Consider the following 24,387-nt stretch of genomic DNA (forward strand, 5'->3'; position numbering starts at 1 on the left):
ATAACTTTTCTTTTATCAAAGTCGCTGTTTTGCCTTCCAAAATGAGGCGGCTTGTAAGTACGAGTATGATTCCCCAGTCTAGATACAGCTAAAACGGAGTCATCATCAACTTTTGGAGTACTTTTTCTAAGTCTATTTTCCTCCATAGTGAGCTCTTCTATAGTATCAACAATAGAAGGAATTTTTCCACGATGTAAAAGGGCCGATTTGGTGGATTCAAACTCCGGCCTTAGACCATTCACAAATTGATAGAAATGTTCCATATCGAGTTGCTTTTGGCGAAGCTCGATGTCTTCGGCACAATGCCATTTGGGCTCAAGAAGAGCCAACTCTTCCCAAAGTTCGGACAACTTATTATAATATTCTCGAATAGTTTTATCTTTTTGTGTCATTGTCCGAACTTTATCTTGTAAATTGCATACATGTGCAATATCTTTAAGGGAATACATGTTTTTGAGGTATTCCCAAGCCTTATCGGCATGCTCAAACTTAGCTAGACTAGAGCATTTTTTAATGTCTATGCTATTGATGAGCCATGACATAATTTTTGCATGCCCTATCCTCCATTCTTTCCATTTCTTTTCATAAGTGGCTAACGCCTTACTCTTCTCTTCTTCCGTTAGAGGAACCTCTTTATCACCCTCTTTCTTGGTAAGAGATAGTTTAGGTTCCAAATCGGAACCATCCACTATACTCCATAAACCTTTTCCCCAAATGTGGTGCTTCATAATCGAAGCCCACATTACATAGTTAGTATCATTTAGCTTCATAGGAATGATGGTGATCTTATCATTGTCATCCATCTTTTACAAGGGTAAGAGAGGAATAAATAGGAGGAGAGAGAGAGAAAAATAAAAAGAAAAGAAAAAGAGTAGACAAAGGAATAAGAGAGGATACAAAACCAATTTTTTTTTGTAGCACAAGTTCGCCTTTCTTCAAACAAATCTTCTTGAGCAAAGAACAAGGTGATGAAACACCTTTTGTAAATGTGGCACGGAAATCGAGGCGGAAGCACTTCAAGATCTAAGGATTTCGTAGCTCTGATACCATGTAATGAAATGGTGGTCTTCAACAAATGCACAAATAACTCACAAACAAGTGTCTATTGGAGACACTACAAGCATGACCCTTGAAAGGGTATAAAGGGAAGAACACTTGAAAAATAAATAATACTTTATTCATGAACAAAATGCTTAAGAAGCATGGTTATTTACATTGAAGGGGTTCACCCCTATATATACAAAAAAATGGGAGAGAGAGGAGAGCTCATTTTGAGCTCTCCAAAAAGAGACGTTGAATTCCAACGTCTCTTAATATAGCTGTTGGACTACAGTCCAACAACATTTATTATTATAGCTGTTGGACTACAGTCCAACAGCTACTTGCACAGTCAAGTTCCAACAGGATCAAAATATCTAGTTTCTATTGAACTAGATGCTAAAAAAGAAAATAAAAAAATAGAAAAAAAAAATAATAAAAGAAAATATAATAATATTAAATAATATATATATATATATATATTGCAGTTTACATTTTAACAATCTGTAACCTTCTAAAGTTTCTTGAACATTATTTGTATATGAAAAAACTATCCAATGGCAGTAAGAGATTTTTGAATATTTTTTCTCACGAGTAATGTACAATTAAGCACCCATATGCTGTCACTACTTCAGTAACTCAAAGACTAATTTTTCATTTTTTTCAAAACATTCAGGCTTTGGTATATGTGCACCACCTTCATGGTGTAATAATGGACTCTAAGCTTTCTCTTAATTCTATTTTGTATTTATGTTTCTCGTCTGTTGTCAATTTTGAGTGGATTGTTGTAACCTGAAATATTAAATATATCCTTGATTAATCTGTACCATTCCATTTATCACACTTGAAATCTTGTCTTCCTTGGCATGAGTATATATTTGACAATCACTGTGAAATTGTCTACGAAGAGACAATACGCATACAAGCATAAATACTTAAAAAAGAAGTGCACGAAGGGACTCTCTCAACACTTGAACACAATACACAAAAAGCGTATAAATAATAAACATGCAATAATGCATGTATTTCATAAAAAAGGAAGCAAGTGCTTGAGACTCTCAAGCTTATTTTACAACAAGGGGGAACACCCCTATTTATACAAGAAAGAAGAGGTGCAAGAGGGGGGCTCCCCAAAGGAGTCGTTGGGGAGCTCCCAACATTCACAATTGTGACCGTTGGGGGCTCCCCAACGACTCTATTGGGGAGACCCCCAATGCACCTTTTTGAATATGCAAAAAGAAAATAAAATAAAATAAAAAGAATTACAAAAATAAAAGGAAAAAAATACAGCATATTCCAAATGGAATATGCGCAAAATGTAAAAAGACTGAAATACCCTTTTCGGGTAAAAAGAGAAAAATGTATAAATATATATACTTATATATAGAGATACGTATACATATAACATATGTATACGTATCTCTATGTATATAAGTATATATATTTATACTTACAATAATGTTTTTGAGTATACATTTTAACACCCCCCTCAAACTTACGGTGTGATAACCGCAAGTTTGTCAAGAAGGAAATGAAATCTAGGCGAACAAAGAGCTTTTGTGAAGAAGTCCGCAAGTTGATACTCAGACGTCACGTATGGTAGATCAATGACCTTCTTCAAGTATTCTTCCCTGACATAATGGCAGTCCATCTCTATATGCTTTGTTCGCTCGTGAAAGGTGTGGTTTTTGGCAATATAGATTGCACTTTTATTGTCACAGCACAACTTTGTTGGTTCTCTGATAGGCACTCCCATATTTTGCAAAAGGCGTCGAATCCATACAATTTCCATGGTAGTGGATGCCATGGCTCTGTATTCGGCTTCAGTGGATGACAGAGAGACCTTCTGTTGCTTTTTACATTGCCATGAAATCAAAGATTCACCTAAGAAAACACAAAAACCAGTGGTGGAGTGACGGTTACTAGGGTCACCTCCCCAATCTGAGTCAGTATAAGCAAGTAATTTTAAATCAGAAGAAGAAGATAGAAATACTCCTTTATTTATTGTGCCCTTCAAGTATCTGATGATGCGAAGAACAACACTCATATGAACGGTTGTGGGGGCGTGCTGAAACTGACTAGCGATGTATATAGCATGTGACAAGTCAGGTCGAGTAATACTAAGATACATTAACGAACCTACCAACTGCCTGTAAGGGGTAGGATCGGTTAAGGGAACACCATCGTCATTTTTCATTTTTGCTCCCACAACTTCAGGAGTTTCGCATACTTTGTCATCAGAAATCCCGGATCTGTCAATAATCTCACAAGCAAGTTTAGACTGAGATAGAAAATAACCACGTTGCGAATAATCAACCTCAATTCCAAGAAAATATGTCAGAAAACCCAAGTCTGACATCTCAAATTTTGAAGTCAAGACGGACTTAATACCCCTGACTCCTTGAACATCATCACCTGTAATTAACATATCATCAACATAGAGCAATAATATGACAATCCCTGCCTTAGTTTTTTTAGTAAATAGAGCAGTGTCAGTATAACATGAGGATAAACCATTTTCCAACATTACACTGGTAAATCTGTCATACCAGGCTTTGGGAGCCTGTTTCAAACCATAGAGAGCCTTTCGAAGACGAAGAACTTTATCTTTAGGAATCTTCATGCCTGGTGGGGCATCCATATACACTTCTTCGTTAAGATTACCATTTAAAAAAGCATTTTTCACATCCATTTGAAAAATGTTTCAATTTTTAATAGATGGAATAATAATGAGACATCTAACTGTAACCATTCGGGCTACAGGAGCAAAAGTTTCTTCGTAATCAATTCCATACTCTTGCCCATACCCTTTTGCAACTAAGCGAGCTTTATACCTTTCCAGGGATCCGTCGCTTTTAGTTTTAACTTTAAAAACCCATCGACAACCTATAGTTTTCTTTCCTATGGGTAGAGTTTGGAAATCCCAAGTTTCAGCACTTTTGAGAGCACTAAGTTCATTTTGCATGGCTTCTTGCCATTCTATACATTTTTTAGCTTCTTCAAAATTCCTTGGCTCAAAATAAGAGTGAATGGCACTAAGACAAGCCCTATACCGGGGTGAAAAAGAATCAAAAGAGACAAAACGAGTTGGCGGTCTCCTATTCCTCTCAGATCTTCGGTGATCGAGAGTAGGTACAAGCTCACTATATTGGTCAATGACACTTCTAAAGGTGTCTTGGTTTCTACGGGAGTAGGTTATCGGATCACTTGAAATCCTGTTTTCTTGATCATTGAGAGGGTTATGTTCTTCAACATCACCATCATTTTCCTCATCGTGATTTGATGATACATCATCATCACTAGATATATCATCATTACTAGCCAATAAATAAAAAAGGAATGAGTAATCAAAATTTTCTTGTTGAGAAACATTTTTTTCAAATCCACTCTCATTTTCTAAAAACGTTACATTTCTAGAAACATATAACTTATCATCTCGAAGATCATAGCAACGAAACCCTTTTTGAGTTTTGGAATACCCAAGAAAGGCGCAGGGGATAGCTTTGGGAGAGAGCTTGTCATTTTTATCCGTAAGTATAAAACATTTACACCCAAAAACACGTAACCTATTATAATCAGGTTCAAGTTTATATAAGATCTCAAAAGGATATATTTTTCCTAATATCCTAGATGGTAAGCGGTTTATCAGATAAACAGAAGCGAGGGCTGCTTCAGCCCAAAAGTTCCTAGGAATGTTTTGAGAAATAAACAGGGTCCTAGTGGTCTCAATGATGTGCCTATGTTTTCTTTCGGCCAATCCATTCTGTTGAGGGGTTTTAGGACAAGACCTTTGGTGAATAATTCCGTGATCATCAAGATATGTTTTAAATTGGTTGGAGAGTTCTCCTCCAGAATCACTTCTAAAAATATTTATATTACTGTTGAATTGATTCTTGATCATTGAGTGGAAGGTTTTAAAACATGTAAAAACTTCATGTTTGTACTTTAGGAAATAGATCCATGAATACCTGGATAAATCATCCACAAAAATAACATAGTAAGAAAAGCCTCCTTTTGAAACAACAGGTGTGGGTCCCCAAACATTGGAATGAACAATTTCGAAGGTTTTAGATGAGAACATAGTTCTTTGCTCAAAAGGTAAACTTTGCATTTTTTCGAGAATACAATTATTACAGGAAAATGAACTTTTACATAGATCCTTTGCAAAATGTAAATAAGATAACTTGGTGACATTAGGATGACCAAGTCTTTTGTGCCATATGTTTATATCTTTGTTCCGGGCAACATTACAAAATGATTTTGGAACTTGGAGAGATTCTATATAATATAAGTCTCCTTTTCTAAAGCCTTCCCCAATCAATTTCCCGGACCGGCGATCCTGTATTAAACATTTTTCACATGAAAATTTAATATCGCATCCATGGTCCGAGAGTTGAGAAACAGAGAGAAGGTTTAAGTTAAGTTTAGGTATAAATCTAATTTTTGGAATGGAAAAATCTTGAGTTTCAAAATTACCTATTCCTTTAATTTCAAGAGAGGTTCCATCCGCAGTGGAAACAAAGGATGGAGAAACATTTTTTTAAAAATTGAAAAGTGAAAACATGTTTGGGGACATATGAAAAGATGCACCTGAGTCCAACATCCAAGAGACTTTACCTGGAATGGAAGAGGTAGACACGGCGACACCGGATGTAGCTCCCTTGAGAAGAGGTTGAAGGGCTTCCACTATTTGATTCAACGAGAGTGACCCACTTGATGATGCCTCTTCCTTTTGTGGTACACCGGTGGTGGCCATAGCGAGAAGCCTCTTCCATTTGGGACATACGAGCTTGATATGCCTCGGTTCCTTATAAAAGTGACAATTAGTCTTGCTATAGTCCCTCTTTCCTTTTTGTCCACCATCTCCTCCTTGATTTTGGAATTTGAAATGAGGAGGACGATAGGTCTTTACATTATTTCCGGATCTTGATACAGCATTGACCTCATTGTTTTCTTCATGATTACAAGGAACCACAAGAACATTTGATCCTTGTTTACATAAACTCATACGAGTCTCCTCACCACTTAATTTGGTGAGAACATCTTCAAGAGATGGAGGAGTAAATGAGGATATAAGTGATGACCTTATTTGCTCAAATTCCGGTCTTAACCCATTCAAAAAGTTGAAGAACCGATCTTCTTCAAGTTGCTTGTGGTGGAGTTCAATTGCCTCTCCACTCCATTTTGGTTCAAGCATGGAAAGCTCATCCCAAATGGAGGAGAGGTCGGCATAATATTCCCTAATGGACATTTCACCTTGAGTAAGGGAGAGGGCCTTCTTTTGAAGGTAATACTTATGGGATAGATCTCTTGATGTATACATTTTCTCGAGATAATGCCAAGCTTCCGATGCTTTCTTGAACTTGATAATGTTGGCATTAATCTTTATTTCGACGGATGCGAAGAACCAAGAAAGAATCTTGAAGTTCTTCATTTCCCATTCGTCGTGCTTCTTGGAGTATTCTTCAAGAGCTTTGATCCTTTCTTCTCCCTCAAGAATCTTGATTTCATTTCCGTCCATCACAATTATTTTGGGTTCCGGTTCCGGAATTGTGCCTTGCACATAACCCCATAATCCTTTACCTTTTATGTGAGCCTCCATATTCTTAGCCCATTCGTCGTGCTTCTTGGAGTATTCTTCAAGAGCTTTGATCCTTTCTTCTCCCTCAAGAATCTTGATTTCATTTCCGTCCATCACAATTATTTTGGGTTCCGGTTCCGGAATTGTGCCTTGCACATAACCCCATAATCCTTTACCTTTTATGTGAGCCTCCATATTCTTAGCCCAAATATGGTAGTTGGACCCATTCAACTTGAAGCCAAGAGCGAAGTGAGACTCTTTTTCACCCATTAAGGAGTAAAGAAAAGGAGAAGGAGGCGTACCAACACAATGCTTCAACTTCTAGCTTGCACAAGATCCTTCTAAAATATTTGAGAAGCAAGATCCACCACTTCAACTTCTAAGAATCCGAAGGCACGATTTTCGAGGCACTCGAAAAAAGAAGAATCCCACGATCCTTAATCACCAACCGAGCTCTGATATGTGAAATTGTCTACGAAGAGACTGTAATGAAATGGTGGTCTTCAACAAATGCACAAATAACTCACAAACAAGTGTCTATTGGAGACACTACAAGCATGACCCTTGAAAGGGTATAAAAGGAAGAACACTTGAAAAATAAATAATACTTTATTCATGAACAAAATGCTTAAGAAGCATGGTAATTTACATTGAAGGGGTTCACCCCTATATATACAAAAAAGTAGAAGAGAGAGGAGAGCTCATTTTGAGCTCTCCAAAAGAGACGTTGGATTCCAACGTCTCTTAATATAGCTGTTGGACTACAGTCCAACAACATTTATTATTATAGCTGTTGGACTATAGTCCAACAACATTTATTATAGCTGTTGGACTACAGTCCAACAGCTATTTGCACAGTCAAGTTGGATCAAATATCTAGTTTCTATTGAACTAGATGCTAAAAAAGGAAATAAAGAAAAATAGAAAAAGAAAATATAATAATATTAAATATATATATATATATATATATATATATATATATATATATATATATATATATATTACAATTTACATTTTAACACTCCCCCTCAAACTTACGGTACAATGAGCGAAAGTTTGTCTAAGAGGAAGTGAAATCTGGGAGCAGCGAGAGGCTTGGTGAAGAAGTCTGCTAATTGATATTCTGATGTAACATATGGCAGATCAATGGTTCCATGTAAGTATTCCTCTCTGACATAGTGACAGTCCATCTCAATGTGTTTAGTGCGCTCATGGAATGTCCGGTTGCTTGCAATGTAGATCGCACTTTTGTTGTCACAGAACATCTTTGAAGCTTGTGTTGCTTTAGCTCCCATATCCGCTAGCAATCGTTCGAGCCAAACAACCTCCATAGTGGTGGTTTGTTAAAATGTATCATTCGACAATTGTAATATTATATATATTTTATATATATAAAGGATAATACATATTCATATATGGTATATATGCATATGTATTATCCTAATTATATATATATATAAAATATATATTTATCTATTTATAGGCATAGGGGTAGTTTAGACATTTCACAATTTTTACGCATATTCCATTTGGAATATGTTTGTAATTTTATTTTTAATTTTCTTTTTTATTTTTCCCTTTTTTGTGGTTTGCGCCACCTAGGGAGGCTCCCCAAAGAGTCCTTGGGGGGCCCCCAACAGTCACAAATGTGACCGTTGGGGGTTCCCAACGACTCCTTTGGGAGCCCCCTTGGTGGCCCCTCTCTTGTGTTATACATAGGGGTCTCCCCCTTTGTATTTTTTACTCCTTAGAGGAGCTTATGCTCCATTGTATGGGGTTTATACCCCCTTCTTCCTTCTTCTTCAATAATATTCAACTTATGACTTTATGTCATATTTTTGCCCCTTGTGTGGGTTTATGTGTTAGCACATTATGTGCTTGTGTTGTTCCCTTTAATGGGTTTATTCGCACTTCATGTGCATGTGTATGGGTTCTTTATTGAACCTAATGTATTCAAAGCCACTTTCTAACATGGTATCAAAGCAAAGTTGAGATCGAGTTGCTCTTTGGTGCATCGGGAAGCGTGGTATTCAAGAAATTTTTAAAGAAAAATGGTGAAGTATTTATTTCTCTCTCTTTTCTTTCTTAAAGTTATTAGGTATGCATTCTATTTCTTTAAGTATTGTATGAAGAATTTAATATGTTTTTTTATGTGTACTCTTTGTCATTATGTCTTTTTATAAAAATTTGAGTTACTTGATACTCTATTGAATCTTTTTCGTATACATACTTTTTCGTATGTTTTTCTTTGAAAAATTTGAAAATGATAACTTGTTTGGCGAAAAATTAGATATATGATTGCTCAAAACTTAATGGGTCGGTAAAGATTTATGACCTTTGGAGCCTTGAATTTATATTTTAAATCTAACTTTGTTTATAAGAATACCTTTTATATATGGTAAGTCTTTAAAGAAAGGTATGTTAAGATTAAAATGTTTGTGAGATGTAGTTTTTCGAAAAATGCTAAATTCCTTAATAAGTTTTGATTCACTTACCCAATGTGTCCTTTTTATATGAGCAACATTTAATGAAGAAAGTTTTTTTTTTATATAATTCCGGTTGAATTAAGTTTTAAAATAGTCTTATGGAATATGGTGATTTTCTTTGCATCTCTATACTCTTAAAAGATTTTTCAATTTGATTTAAAGAGCTTGTCTTATTATAAAATTTATGGTCTTCACTAATGTTTGTTGCGTACTTATTACATTAGGAGTTCGTAATAATCTATTAAGTCATGTTTTTTGATAAAACTTAAAAGCTTTTGAATCTTTCCTCAATAAATGTTTAATTTTATAGATTTATGCCATAGTACAATCTTACTTTATCATAAGGTTTTTTTAACAAATCTATTATTCTTTTTTGTTGGAATTTTTCTCACTTTAGTGGAGTTTCCTCCTTCTTTGGGAATTTTGTGTGTTTTGAGCTCTCTTTAAGGAGCCTTTCGGTCCTTATAATCTTCTTGTGAGTATATACTCTTTTATGAAGATTTCATGGTTGTTGTGAGAAGATTGTTTGTAAGTATCTTTTTCCTTGCATAATATCCTTCAACGATTCATTAATACTTGTAATCCTTTTTGGATCTTTTGAGATTGGTTGTGAGCATCATTTTTTAAGTTACAATAGTGGATTTCATAAGATTTTTCAAACTTCACCATCTTTATGAATGCTTATATTGGCCTAAGTTTGTTATTTGCTCATTCAAGATTATTGTCATTTAAAAATCTTGCATTGCATAAAAGTGCATCTATTATCATTTGGTGTGCATTTAATTGCACTTTATATCTATCATAGTTGAGGCTTGTTTTTGACTTTTTGATTATTCCAAATCGGTTCTTACGCATGATGTTGCTTAATATTTCATAATTGTGTTAGTTGCATAATAAGTCTTTTTTGTATAAATGACTTCTTTTGAAGATTAAGCATAATTCACGTTTATGCAAAATTGTTGTTATAAAGCATATTATTGTGATTGATTATATTGGACCTTTGATTCAATTTTTAATCGGTCCTCTTTTCTTTGAAAAATGATTCCTAAAGTGTTTATTGCCTTTTTGTGGCATTTATATTTGTCCATCACATGTTTCTTTAATGCATCATTGTTTTGGCCTTATTGTTTTATTAGAGATGTTTGTTGAGGTGAGTTATGGGCACCTCATGTTATATCATTTTAGATTGTCCAAATTGCCATATTATAGATGGTGGTTGAGGTGAGTTATGAGCACCTTGGGACTCTAGAATGATTTGGTATATGATCTCTAATTATGAGTGTGACACTCGTTGTTATGTCTTTTTAGATTGTCCACTTACCATATTATAGATGGGGGTTGAGGTGAGTTATGAGCACCTTGGGACTCTAGAATGATTTGGTATATGAGTGTGTCACTAGTTTGATGTTGGCCATTGATCTTATGGATGCTCTTATTTATATATAAATGTGATGAATATATGATGTTTGAAACCTTAAAATGTTTTAAGGTATATTGAAATCAAGGTTTTAGGGATTATTGCCCAACCTTCCATTGTTTATGAAAATTATGAGTGCATTTGCACATTTGTGATTTTGTGCTTTTGTGCACAAGTGTTCCATATGTTCTTGGTGTGCGTATGTTCACACATTTATTTTCAAGAATATTGTTCTATCGGTTGTTGTATCTTGTTGAAGATACTTTTACATAGTTTATTTCAAAATGTTATTTTTATGGGTATTCTTTTTGAAGAATATTGTTCTATTGATTCAAGGTTTGATTTATATATATGTTTGTCATTACAAGTTTGATTACCTCAAAAGTCTTCTCCTTTTATGCCCCTTATCTAAGTGTCATCATATGTAGACAAAAATTTTATTACACCTTCGTGTGTTGGTAGCCCTTTGTTGGCTTTTGCTCTCTTGGTCTAGTAGCTGAACACACTTGTCTTGAGTGTTATTTTATGTAGACAAGACACGTTGATTCACACCATGGTGTGTGATTTTAGTCCATGTTGGCGTTTGTGTCCTTGTTCTAGTCGCTGAGATGTATGCCCAATGTTAGCTTATTTCACTCATTTCAAGTGCCATCTTATGTAGACAAGAGATGTATTGTGTTTTTAGCCCATGGTTGGCTTGTTACTCTTGTTCTAGTAGCTAGACATACTTGGTTTTAAGTGTATTTTTACGTAGACAAGAGATGCTTTTGGTCCATGTTGGCGTGTATTCTCTTGTTCTTGTCGTAGATGCACTCATTTCAAGTATTATTATATATAGACAAGAGGTTCTTTTGCACACCTTTGTGTGTGTCTTTGGCCTTTAATGACATTATATTTATATTCTTGATCTAGTAGCTTATACACTTGATTTATGGGTTTTGGAGGACTAATGAGGTAGTTGTTTGTAATGGATGAACTATTGTTGAAATTTGCAAAATTTCATTCATGACTTGTGTTTTAAGATGTTCAAGTGAATCATATTTTTGATATGCATATTTTAAAATCAAGTTGATTTTTTGGCATTTAATCTATATATTAAGTGCTTATGGTATTTTGGCCACTTTTGTATGCAAAATGTGTCCTTTTTTGTCAATTGAGTGAGATTTTCCTAAATGGGTAAGATTCTCTACTCAAATAACACTATTCATTTTGCCTCGTAAATGAATTTAAAACCTTGTGAACTCTTGTGTTTATTTTGTCTAAAGTATGCTTGGAGACTTCGTTTCTCTTGTTTGGCACTTCATTATATGTTTGAAGCATGTTCATTAATGATTCCTTTAAGTATTAATTCATTTCATGATAATATATGCATATTTTTTTTATGGCCTTTTAAGATCTCATTCAATAAAGTATATGTTGCTTATGCCTCTTCGTAGGATTATTGTGGTATCCCTTAGTGGACTATTTTGTTATTTCCCCATTATGGGGTTGTGTTTGTCCAATATTGGACCTTATGAATGCATTATGCATTCTTGCAATATGTTTCCGCTCACTCTTCAAACATGATATATGATTTTAAAAATTTTGGTTTTCTAAATTTTCTTTTCATGCTAAAGTAATTATCCTATTATGCATAAATTTTGCACCTTGGAATGTTCCTTTTGAGTAAAGTGCAAAGATATTTTTTACTTGTTCTTTGTTGTTGTTCTTCAGGATCTTGAAGATAAGAGAAAAAGAAGTACCTTGGATAGATCATGGAAGGTGCTCATCGTTAAAGACATTGGAGGAAGACATTTACAATGGCATTCGTACTGAAGGCTCTTGAAGCCTTGAGATTCTTCCTCTTGCTTTCTTCAATCTTTTCGTTCCCCCACGCAAAGCTTGAGGGGGGGTGTTAAAATGTATCATTCGACAATTGTAATATTATATATATTTTATATATATAAAGGATAATACATATTCATATATGGTATATATGCATATGTATTATCTAATTATATATATAAAATATATATTTATCTATTTATAGGCATAGGGGTAGTTTAGACATTTCACAGTTTTTACGCATATTCCATTTGGAATATGTTTGTAATTTTATTTTTAATTTTCTTTTTTATTTTTCCCTTTTTTGTGGTTTGCACCACCTAGGAAGGCTCCCCAAAGAGTCGTTTGGGAGCCCCCAACGGTCACAAATGTGACCGTTGGGGGTTCCCAACGACTCCTTTGGGAGCCCCCTTGGTGGCCCCTCTCTTGTGTTATAAATAGGGGTCTCCCCCTTTGTATTTTTTACTCCTTGGAGGAGCTTATGCTCCATTGTATGGGGTTTATACCCCCTTCTTCCTTCTTCTTCAATAATATTCAACTTATGACTTTATGTCATATTTTTGCCCCTTTTGTGGGTTTATGTGTTAGCACATTATGTGCTTGTGTTGTTCCCTTTAATGGGTTTATTCGCACTTCATATGCATGTGTATGGGTTCTTTATTGAACCTAATGTATTCAAAGCCACTTTCTAACATGGTTGCCATGACTCTGTATTCAGCTTCGGTGGAGGAAAGAGAGACTTTCTGCTGCTTTTTGCACCTCCACGAAATTAAGGTTTCACCTAGGAACACACAAAAACCAGTAGTTGAGTGTCTATTATTGGGATCACCTCCCCAGTCAGCATCAGTATTTGCAATTAAATTTAATGGAGATGAAGCAGACAAGAAGAGTCCTCATGAAAGAGAGGATTTTAAGTATCTAATAATACGCAAAATCGCTCTTATGTGCACGGAGGTAGGAGCATGTTGAAATTGACTGACTGTATGAACCACATGAGTTATATCTGGCCTAGTAATGGAAAGATAAGAAAGAGCTCCAACAAGCTGTCTATAAGGAGTAGGATCATCAAGAAGTTCTCCATCATCAATTTTCATTTTAACATTGACAACTTCTGGAGTTTCTACTTTCTTATCATCTGTAATTCCAGACCTGGAAACGATATCAAGAGTAAATTTAGATTGAGATATCAAATACCCCCGAGGGGAATAAGCAACTTCAATGCCTAAAAAATATCTTAATAAACCTAAGTCAGTCATTTCAAAGTGAGTTTTAAGAAGAGATTTGATATTTGCAACTCCCTGTTTGTCGCCTCCGGTGATGATCATATCGTCCACATAGAGAAGAAGAATAATGATGCCAGCATCAGATTTCTTAACAAACAAAGCATTGTCAGTTAAACAAGGTTGAAAACCAATATCAAGCATAACATGACTAAATCGGTCATACCAGGCTTTTGGAGCCTGTTTAAGACCATAAAGAGCTTTTTCTAGACAAAGAGCTTTACCCTTAGGGATACTAATACCTGGTGGGGCTTCCATGTATACTTCTTCAACGAGATTCCCATTCAGGAAAACATTTTTAACATCTAATTGAAAGATAGGCAATGTTCTAATGGAGGCCAAGGCAATTAAAGTTCTAACAGTGGTCATACGGGTCACAGGAGCAAATGTTTCTTCATAATCGATGCCATACTCTTGGGCATATCCTTTTGCTACTAAACGGGCCTTATATCTTTCCAGGGTCCCATCACTTTTGGTTTTGACTTTATATACCCACCTACAACCTATAGGTTTCTTACCCGGAGGAATATCTTGTATCGTCCAAGTATTGGCCTTTTCTAGTGCATCAAATTCTATTTTCATGGCTTCTATCCATTTTATATGATTTTTTGCTTGAGAATAAGATGATGGTTCAACATATGATTGTATTAATGTAATGGCGGCCCTATACGTGGGTGAAAAAGATTCATAAGACACAAATTTTTCTGGAGGTTTAGAGATTCTAGACGTTCTTCTAGGTGAGACTTCAGAGTATTTTTGTAATGCACATGGAAGATTTTGCTCTCTACGTCTTGAATATTGTAGACTAACATCCCTGTGGATTTGCTCTTCATTATCATCATTTTCAACAACAATAGGACTTTGATCATTGTCAAGGTCACATCCAACATCACATTCATTGGATTTTGAAGTTGGATCAATTAAAAACGAGTATTCAGTGACATCCTTGGATTTTTCAAATTCAAAGAAGCTTTCTTTTTCCAAAAAGGATACATTTCTTGACACATATAATTTGTCATTTTGAAAATCGAAACACCTGTAGCCTTTTTTATTATCAGCATATCCTAAAAAGGCACATGGGATTGCACGAGGAGAGAGTTTGTCATTTCTGTTGGTGAAAACAAAACATTTGCATCCAAAGACTCTTAATCTAGAATAATCTGGAGTTAAATTAACAAGCTTTTCTATCGGAGTTGTATTCTTTAATGAGGAAGATGGCATCCTATTAATGAGGTAGGTGGCAGTTAGGACCGCTTCAGCCCAAAAACTTTTTGGAACTTGATTTGCAATTAGCAATGTCCTAGTAGTTTCTATAATGTGCCGATGTTTGCGTTCGGCTAGGCCATTCTATTGTGGAGTGTGTGGACATGATCTTTGATGTGTAATACCATGTAAATTGAGATAGTCTTTGAATTCGTTGGACATAAATTCTTCCCCTGAATCAGTGCGAAAAACAGAAATATCATTTTGAAACTTATTTTTTACCATTTTATGAAATATTTGGAAGTTAGCAAAGACATCAGATTTATGTTTAAGAAAATAAATCCAAGTATGTCTAGAAAAGTCATCAACAAAAATGACATAATATGTATAACCACCTTTGGAAATAACTGGTGCGGGGCCCCAAACATCCGAATGTATTAACTCAAGTGGTCGTGAGGAAACAAAAGTTCTACTAAGAAATGGTAACCTTTTCATTTTGCCAAGAATGCAGTCTTTACAAGAAAAATTTTCAGAATTACAAAATTTTTCCAAACTTGGAAAATATTGAATTTTAGACATATGAGGATGACCAAGCCTTTTGTGCCATAAATCCAATTCTAATTTCTGAATATTATAACAAAATGCATTCTTGGGTAATTCCAAAAAGTCCATGTAATAAAGTCCTCCTTCTCTATGGCCTTCCCCAATCAGCTTCCCTGACTGACGATCCTGTACCCAACAACCATGAGAAGAGAATGAGATATTACATCCATAATCAGATATTTGCGAGACAGATAAGAGATTCAAATTAAGTTTAGGGATATATCTAACTTCTGGGATAAAAAATCTTTTGGATTTTTGAAGATTTTCAAAACATCCTATTCCTTTTACTTCGAGAGATGTGCCATCGGCTGTAAAAACCTTTGACACACTTGAGTTATTTTTAAGACATTTGGATAGACTATTAACATTTGGGGTCATATGAAAAGAAGCACCAGAATCTAAAAGCCAAGAAAAGTTACCTGGACCGGAAAAAGATGCAACTGTCGCTCCAGTTGAGGCTTCGGTTGAGGAGGATACCCCTTTGAGAAGAGGTTGAAGGATTTCCATCAGTTGAGCCATAGACACAGGTGCTTCTTGATCTTTTGACTCAGATTCAACAGAAGCAACTCACTTTTCTTCTCTTTTTTTTAACTTTGGACATTGAGGCCTATAGTGCCCCGGTTCATGACAATGATGACAAATAACTTTTCTTTTATCAAAGTCGCCGTTTTGCCTTCCAAAATGAAGCGGCTTGTAAGTACGAGTATGATTCCCCGGTCTAGATATAGCTAAAACGGAGTCATCATCAACTTTTGGAGTACTTTTTCTAAGTCTATTTTCCTCCATAGTGAGCTCTTCTATAGTATCAACAATAGAAGGAATTTTTCCACGATGTAAAAGGGCCGATTTGGTGGATTCAAACTCCGGCCTTAGACCATTCACAAATTGATAGAAATGTTCCATATCGAGTTGCTTTTGGCGAAGCTCGATGTCTTCGGCACAATGCCATTTGGGCTCAAGAAGAGCCAACTCTTCCCAAAGTTCGGACAACTCATTATAATATTCTCGAATAGTTTTATCTTTTTAAGTCATTGTCCGAACTTTATCTTGTAAATTGCATACATGTGCAATATCTTTAAGGGAATACATGTTTTTGAGGTATTCCCAAGCCTTATCGGCATGCTCAAACTTAGCTAGACTAGAGCATTTTTTAATGTCTATGCTATTGATGAGCCATGACATAATTTCTGCATGCCCTATCCTCCATTCTTTCCATTTCTTTTCATAAGTGGCTAACGCCTTATTCTTCTCTTCTTCCGTTAGAGGAACCTCTTTATCACCCTCTTTCTTGGTAAGAGATAGTTTAGGTTCCAAATCGGAACCATCCACTATACCCCATAAACCTTTTCCCCAAATGTGGTGCTTCATAATCGAAGCCCACATTACATAGTTAGTATCATTTAGCTTCATAGGAATGATGGTGATCTTATCATTGTCATCCATCTTTTACAAGGGTAAGAGATGAATAAATAGGAGGAGAGAGAGAGAGAAAAAAAAAAGAAAAAAAAAAGAGTAGACAAAGGAATAAGAGAGGATACAAAACCAAATTTTTTCGTAGCACAAGTTCGCCTTTCTTCAAACAAACCTTCTTGAGCCAAAAACAAGGTGATGAAACACCTTTTGTAAATGTGACACGGAAATCGAGGCAGAAGCACTTCAAGATCTAAGGATTTCGTAGCTCTGATACCATGTAATGAAATGGTGGTCTTCAACAAATGCACAAATAACTCACAAACAAGTGTTTATTGGAGACACTACAAGCATGACCCTTGAAAGGGTATAAAAGGAAGAACACTTGAAAAATAAATAATACTTTATTCATGAACAAAATGCTTAAGAAGCATGGTAATTTACATTGAAGGGGTTCACCCCTATATATACAAAAAAGTAGAAGAGAGAGGAGAGCTCATTTTGAGCTCTCCAAAAGAGACGTTGGATTCCAACTTCTCTTAATATAACTATTGGACTACAGTCCAACAACATTTATTATTATAGCTGTTGGACTATAGTCCAACAACATTTATTATAGCTGTTGGACTACAGTCCAACAGCTATTTGCACTGGATCAAATATCTAGTTTCTATTGAACTAGATGCTAAAAAAGAAAATAAAGAAAAATAGAAAAAGAAAATATAATAATATTAAATAATATATATATATATATATATATATTACAGTTTACATTTTAACATAGACAATACGCATACAAGCATAAATACTTAAAAAATAAGTGCACGAAGGCACTCTCACAACACTTGAACACAATACACAAAAAGTGTATAAATAATAAACATGCAATAATGCATGTATTTCATAAAAAAGGAAGCAAGTGCTTGAGACTCTCAAACTTATTTTACAACAAGGGGGAACACCCCTATTTATACAAGAAAGAAGAGGTGCAAGAAGGGGGCTCCCCAAAGGAGTCGTTGGGGAGCTCCCAACGGTCACAATTGTGACTGTTGGGGGCTCCCCAACGACTCTATTGGGGAGATCCCCAATGCACCTTTTTGAATATGCAAAAAGGAAAAAAAATAAAACAAAAAGAATTACAAAAATAAAAGGAAAAAAACACAGCATATTCCAAATGGAATATGCGCAAAATGTAAAAAGACTGAAATACTCTTTTCGGGTAAAAAGAGAAAAATGTATAAATATATATACTTATATATAGAGATACATATACATATAACATATGTATATGTATCTCTATGTATATAAGTATATATATTTATACTTACAATAATGTTTTTGAGTATACATTTTAACAATCACTACATCGATCTTCCATTTAAAAAGATTGTCTTAATCAAGAATCAAATTTCAATTCACTTTCCATATTCACATATGCTTTGCAAGTTGCATGTAAATTCTTTTTCTTTGTCTAGGAAGTGCTATCGATGTAGCTAATTTGTTTTCTACCATAGCATAGGTGATGAGTGGTTTTGGGACTCCAAATCTTCTAGAGAAGATATGGAAGAACTATGGAGGCATCCTGAGGTTCAAAAGGAGTGGGAAAAGTCTGGAGAAAGAAGAGGCAGAGTGCGTTTTTCGCAAGACTCAAACAAGAGACCCTATCTTTCCCGAGTAGAGGTGAAGGTATAATCATGAAACAGTGCATAGTTTGAGTCTTATGATCTGTTTCCTATATTGATCAGTTAACTACAAAACAGGATGTATTAAAACATGTATGTTCCGCACATTTTCCTTATGCTAATTCTTAGGTATCTTAACACAGAAACACTAATGGTAATCCATGTGTAACATGTAGAAATTAAACATTCTTCTCTCAGTAGATACACATCAATTGGTCCATTTATTGTCTACTAGCATTGTTATGTTATTCTTGTCTTAATCATATAAGAAACCTGCTCTGTCTGTTATCATCTCATCTATAGTGGATTATGGCATTATTGTTAGTATTTTGAGAACAAGAATGGGAGTTCAAGATGAAACCAAATTAAGAGATGAACTGATTTTCATTACATTTACTTTAAATGCACTACAATGGGAGATCAAGAATAATAGACCGACATGATGTCATTGACTGCCAATTGAATTGTTTCATTCAGTAGTCATCTAGCAAGCAGTTCAACCATTCAGTTTGCCCAGTAAATACCATGACATGAACATGAGTTTATAAATATTTAAATAACATAATAGTGCATTTAATACAGAAAATATAAAAGAAACAATGGCTCAATCTACCACTAAATGCCTAATATGTGATAAAGAAAGTTGTCAAAAAATGGGTTCAACCAAAAAAAAAATGGTAATAGTAAATTAGTAGGACTACTGATACACAAGCTAAATATAAGAATAGATAAGAAGAAATTTTCCACCCTCTCCTCCCCACCCCCCATCCCTGCCCCATATTTTTAATCCCTTCTTCCAGAAAGACACTTGCAGCACCAACCCCATTTGTAAGTACATCAATTGCTCATTGGTCAAAAAAATGAGCTAGTTGAGCTAATCGTCATATACCCCTAATGAATACTTTTTTCTCAGTAGATATCCATGTAGGCGGTTAGGTGTGATTTTATTATGATCATCAACAAGGGCATTCTTGTTCCCTATAGATTCTTTTCCAAGACTTATATCATTTGACAGCCATGCCATGTAAATCACTAGAAACATGTGAAGTATATGGCTAATCCAATACTTTTTTGGATTCTCTGTATAGCACACAACTTAAATCTGGCTCTCAAGAGCATCTGCAACCTCAAAGAAGAAGAAAATTCACCAATATGCTTTATGTTCATGGATTGAAGATTTAGAGTGAAATGTCAAAAGCATTAGGAATTTTGTTGTTAATCACCATCATGCTAATGCTATATTTAATAGGCATTCTGACCTGAAATTGTTGAAGGTCGTTGAAACACGTTTTGCATTCATCATTGTGATGGTGAAGATTAAAAAAGCAAAGAATGCTTTGGTTAACATGGTGACTGATGAAAATTGAACATTTTATCGTGCTGATGATGATGTCAAGGCTTAAGAAATTAAGAAATTCATTGTTGATGATGAATTTTGGGACAAAGTGGTATACTTCAATTTACGCAACCTATTTGGGAAATGTTGAGAGAAGTTGATAAGGATGAGCCCATGCTTCACAAAGTTTATGAAATGTGGAATAATATGATTGAAAAAATATAAGTTATAGTTTTCAAGCATGCAGAAAAAAATCCTGCATTGGATGATTCAATTTTTTTTTAACCATATTCATTCAATTTTAGTCAGAAGATGAGATAAGAGCAACACTCTTTTGCATTGCATGACACATTCTCTTAATCCAAAATATTATGCAAAAAAGTGGCAAGAAGGTGGTATTGGTCCTGTCCCTCCAAATTTAGACACAGAGCTATTAAGACAGAAATATGTGTATGACAAAACTTTTTCCATAAGCACATATTCTAAATCAAGCCACACAAAAGTTTAGAAAATTTAAATCTTCGAGATTATATGGACATGCATTACTCACGAGAGACGAGGATAATATAGATTCTATCATATGGTGATCAACATTTGGATCAGAAACATCTATTCTCCAACGTCTTACATTAAGATTGATATTTCGAGCTGCTAGTTCATCTTGTTGTGAAAGAAATTGGAGCACATATTCTTAAATCCATAACATGAAGAGAAACAAACTCACCAGCAAGCGTGCAGAGGATTTAGTATATGTTCATTCAAATCTTCGACTACTTTCGCGAACTAATAATAAATACATGTACTAATTTGCTCTCTTAGTTATTTGATTATTTCTTAGTTTTTTTATTTAAATATACTTGTATTGCATTTAACATTTTCAAATTGGGTTTGTAATGCAGACAAAGAACATCCAAATTTTGGGATGTAAACCCAGAAGAGTGTGACTTAGAGGGAGAGCATGATTTCAACATGATAAACATGGATTTATCTGAGCCCAGTCTTCCTTATGATGCATTTGATGATGAAGCAGAAAATAATTAAGATCCATTACTTTATCGTCATATACATTGTAGGATATACTTTTGGTATGTAATTTAGTTCTTTTCTGCTTTACTTATTTGATTGATATTTAGGTTGATTTAATTGTAGTGTTAGTTTTTGTGATGTAGAATAAAATTGTAGAATGTTAATTTGATATATTGCATGTATGATGAATGATATTATGACAATGTTAACTGTTAAAACTTAATATATATATATATATATATATATATATATATATATATATATATATATATATATATATATATATATATATATATATATATATATATAATTTTTTTATATTTTTTCCCTGCCGCACCCCCGCACTCAAATTTTTTAAAGTGCCGCATCCCCGCTCCTGCACCCATGTGACATAGCCTTCTATAAATCATATCATCAACGTAGAGAAGTAATATTACAATTCCTGCATTAGAAGACTTAACAAACAATGCAGTGTCAGTATAACAAGATTTAAAAGCAAGTTGTGTCTTCACGCTACTAAATTGATCATATCAAGCTTTGGGGTTTGCTTGAGGCTATACAATGCTTTTCATATTTGAAGAATTTTTTCATGTGCTAAACTTAAACTTAGTGGAGGATTCATGTAAACTTTCTCATTAAGATTACCATTCAAAAAAGCATTTTTTATATCTATTTGAAAAATCGATTATTTTTTAATTCATGCTATAGAAATAAGGGTTATATCAGTAGTTATTCGAGCGACGGGAGCAAATGTCTCATCATAGTCTATTGTATATTCTTTACTATATTTTATCTTTTGGCTACTAACCTAGCTTTATATCTTTTTAATGTCCCATCACTTTTAGTTTTTATCTTATAGACTCATCTACATCATCTAATTCATCATTCATTGCCTTAATCCATTCTTGATAATTTTTATCATCATGGTAAGATGATGGTTCTACATATGAGTGTATAGCCATTAGACAAGCTATATATTTAGGTTCAAAGGAATCATAAAATATGAATCTTATGTAAGAAGTGTTTTCCTTCGAAATGCTTCATTTTGGCTAGTCCATTTTGTTGAGTATAAGGACATGATTTTTTTATGATAAATCTCATGTAAGTCAAGATAATTTTTTAACTTCTTTGATACAAATTCTCCTTCAGAATCAGTTTTAAAGATTTTAATATTGGTTTTAAATTGAGTCTTTGTATAAGAATGAAATTTTTGGAAGCAATGAAATACTTCGGATTTGTGTTTAAGAAAATATATCCAAGAGTGTGTAATGAAAAGAGGCGGAAGCACCAATAGGGCAAAAAGTGACTCTTTAAGAGTGACTACAAGAGCCAAGAACACAAACACCAAATGTGCACACACAAAAACTCACAAATATAGAAAATGACTTAAAGTCAATAGTTGGATTTATTGAAGAAAGGAAGAGAAGGGTGTAAAAACCCATGCTTACAAGAGGGGAACACCTCCTCTATTTATAGAGGAGGAGGGCACAAGAAGGGACCACAAGGGGGCTCCCTTGTAGTCGTTGGGAGCCCCCAACGGTCAGAAATCTGACCGTTGGGGCCCCAACGACTACAAGAGTGGGGCCCCTTGTGGTTCAAACAAAAGGAAAAATAAAAAAAGAAAAAGGTAAAAAAGGAAAAGGAAAAAAGAAAAAGTGAAAAAATAAAAGGTACATTTGCAGTTTTACAAGAATACCCCTATCAGGTATTTCACTAAAAAGAATATGTATATATATATACATATATGTATATATATACTTATATATATACGAATGTCTATATATATATAAGTATATGTATATATATATATATATATATATATATATATATTTTAACACGCCCCCTCAAACTTTACGGGGAGAAGACCGAAAGTTTGCTAAGGAGAAACATAAATCGTGGAGTCGGGAGCGCTTTGGTGAAGAAGTCAGCTAGTTGATACTCTGAAGTAACATATGGTAATGAAATAGTCCCTCTGAGGTATTCGTCTCGAACATAATGGCAATCCATTTCGATATGCTTTGTCCGCTCATGAAATGTGTGATTGCTGGCAATGTATATCGCACTTTTGTTATCACAGCAGAGCTTGGTAGGAGTGGAAGTGAGGACGCCCATGTCAGCAAGGAGACTTCTGAGCCATACGATTTCCATAGTTGTCATCGCCATAGCCCGATATTCAGCTTCAGTAGATGATAAGGAGACCTTCTGCTGCTTCTTGCATCTCCACGAGATAAGAGATTCACCTAAAAAAATACAAAGACCCGTAATTGAGATACGATCATTGGGATTTCCTCCCCAGTCAGCATAAGTAAAAGCAGTCAATTCAAGAGATGAGGAAGAGGATAAGAAGAGTCCCTTGGAGATGGTATTTTTGATATATCGCACAATTCTCATTACGACCGCCATATGAACCGTGGTAGGTGCGTGCTGAAACTGGCTCGCTGCATGAACCACATGAGCTATGTCAGGACGGGTGATGGATAGATAGGTGAGGGATCCAATTAATTGACGGTAGGGAGTTGGATCTTCAAGTCTTAGTTTCACATTGATAACTTCGGGAGTCTCAACTTTTTTTTCATCAGATATTCCTGATTTGGTATAAATTTCTGCAGCTAACTTCATTTGAGATAAGATGTATCCTTGTGCGGAATAAGCCACTTCAATTCCTAAAAAATATCTCAAATAACCAAGGTCAGACATATCAAAAGTATCTTTTAGCATAGATTTAACATCATTTACTCCCTTTTTGTCATTCCCAGTGATGATCATATCATCAACATAATAATGGAGTCACCTGTCCTTTTAACAAAAAGAACAATATCAGTATAGCAAGAAGAAAAACCTAAATTGATTAATACATTACTAAACCTGTCATACCAAGCTTTAGGAGCTTGCTTAAGTCAATATAAAGCCTTTTTTAATTTTAAAACTTTTCCATTTAAATTCATACCTGGAGGTGGTTCCATATAAACTTTTTCATTTAAATTACCATTCAAGAAAGCATTTTTAACATCAAGTTGAAAGATTGGCCATTTTTTAACAGAAGCTATAACAATAAGGGCTCGAACACTAGTCATTCGAGCAACTGGGGCAAAAGTTTCATCATAGTCTACCCCATACTCTTGGGCATATCCTTTGGCTACCAACCTAGCCTTATATCTTTCTAATGAACCATCACTCTTAGTTTTTACTTTAAACACCCATCTACATCCAGTTTCTTGCCATTGGGAGGATCAATGATTTCCCAAGTTTGTGCCATTTTAAGGGCATTAAGTTCAAGTTCCATAGCTTCATTGCAATGAGCATATTGTTTAGCATCATTGTAATGAGATGGTTCATGAAAGGAGTGAAGAGCAAGTAGACATGCTCGATAATTAGGAGAAAAAGAATCATAAGAAACAAATCTATTTGGTATCTTGGGAATGCGATTTGATCTTCTTTGAGAGGTTTCTTCTATTGACTCATTTTGAGAAAATCTTTCAAGGGCACAAGGAGGATTTCTTT

The 24,387-nt window shown here is 34.6% G+C and overlaps 1 protein-coding gene across 2 annotated transcripts in view; it reads left to right on the plus strand.

Moving 5' to 3' along the window:
- LOC149822752 (transglycosylase) overlaps positions 1-24,387 on the plus strand; it is a 112,259-nt gene that overhangs the window by 12,180 nt on the left and 75,692 nt on the right. For both annotated transcript variants that reach the window (XR_016425734.1, XM_089980032.1), the window contains exon 7: positions 18,362-18,528. Coding sequence is in view for 1 of the 2 variants with exons in the window: in XM_089980032.1 (XP_089836158.1) it covers positions 18,362-18,528 (167 nt within the window). In the remaining variant the exon portion in view is untranslated. The remainder of the gene's footprint in view (positions 1-18,361; positions 18,529-24,387) is intronic.

This window comes from Nuphar pumila, chromosome 11, assembly GCF_984573655.1.
Source record: "Nuphar pumila chromosome 11, dmNupPumi1.hap1.1, whole genome shotgun sequence".
Lineage (NCBI taxonomy): Eukaryota > Viridiplantae > Streptophyta > Magnoliopsida > Nymphaeales > Nymphaeaceae > Nuphar > Nuphar pumila.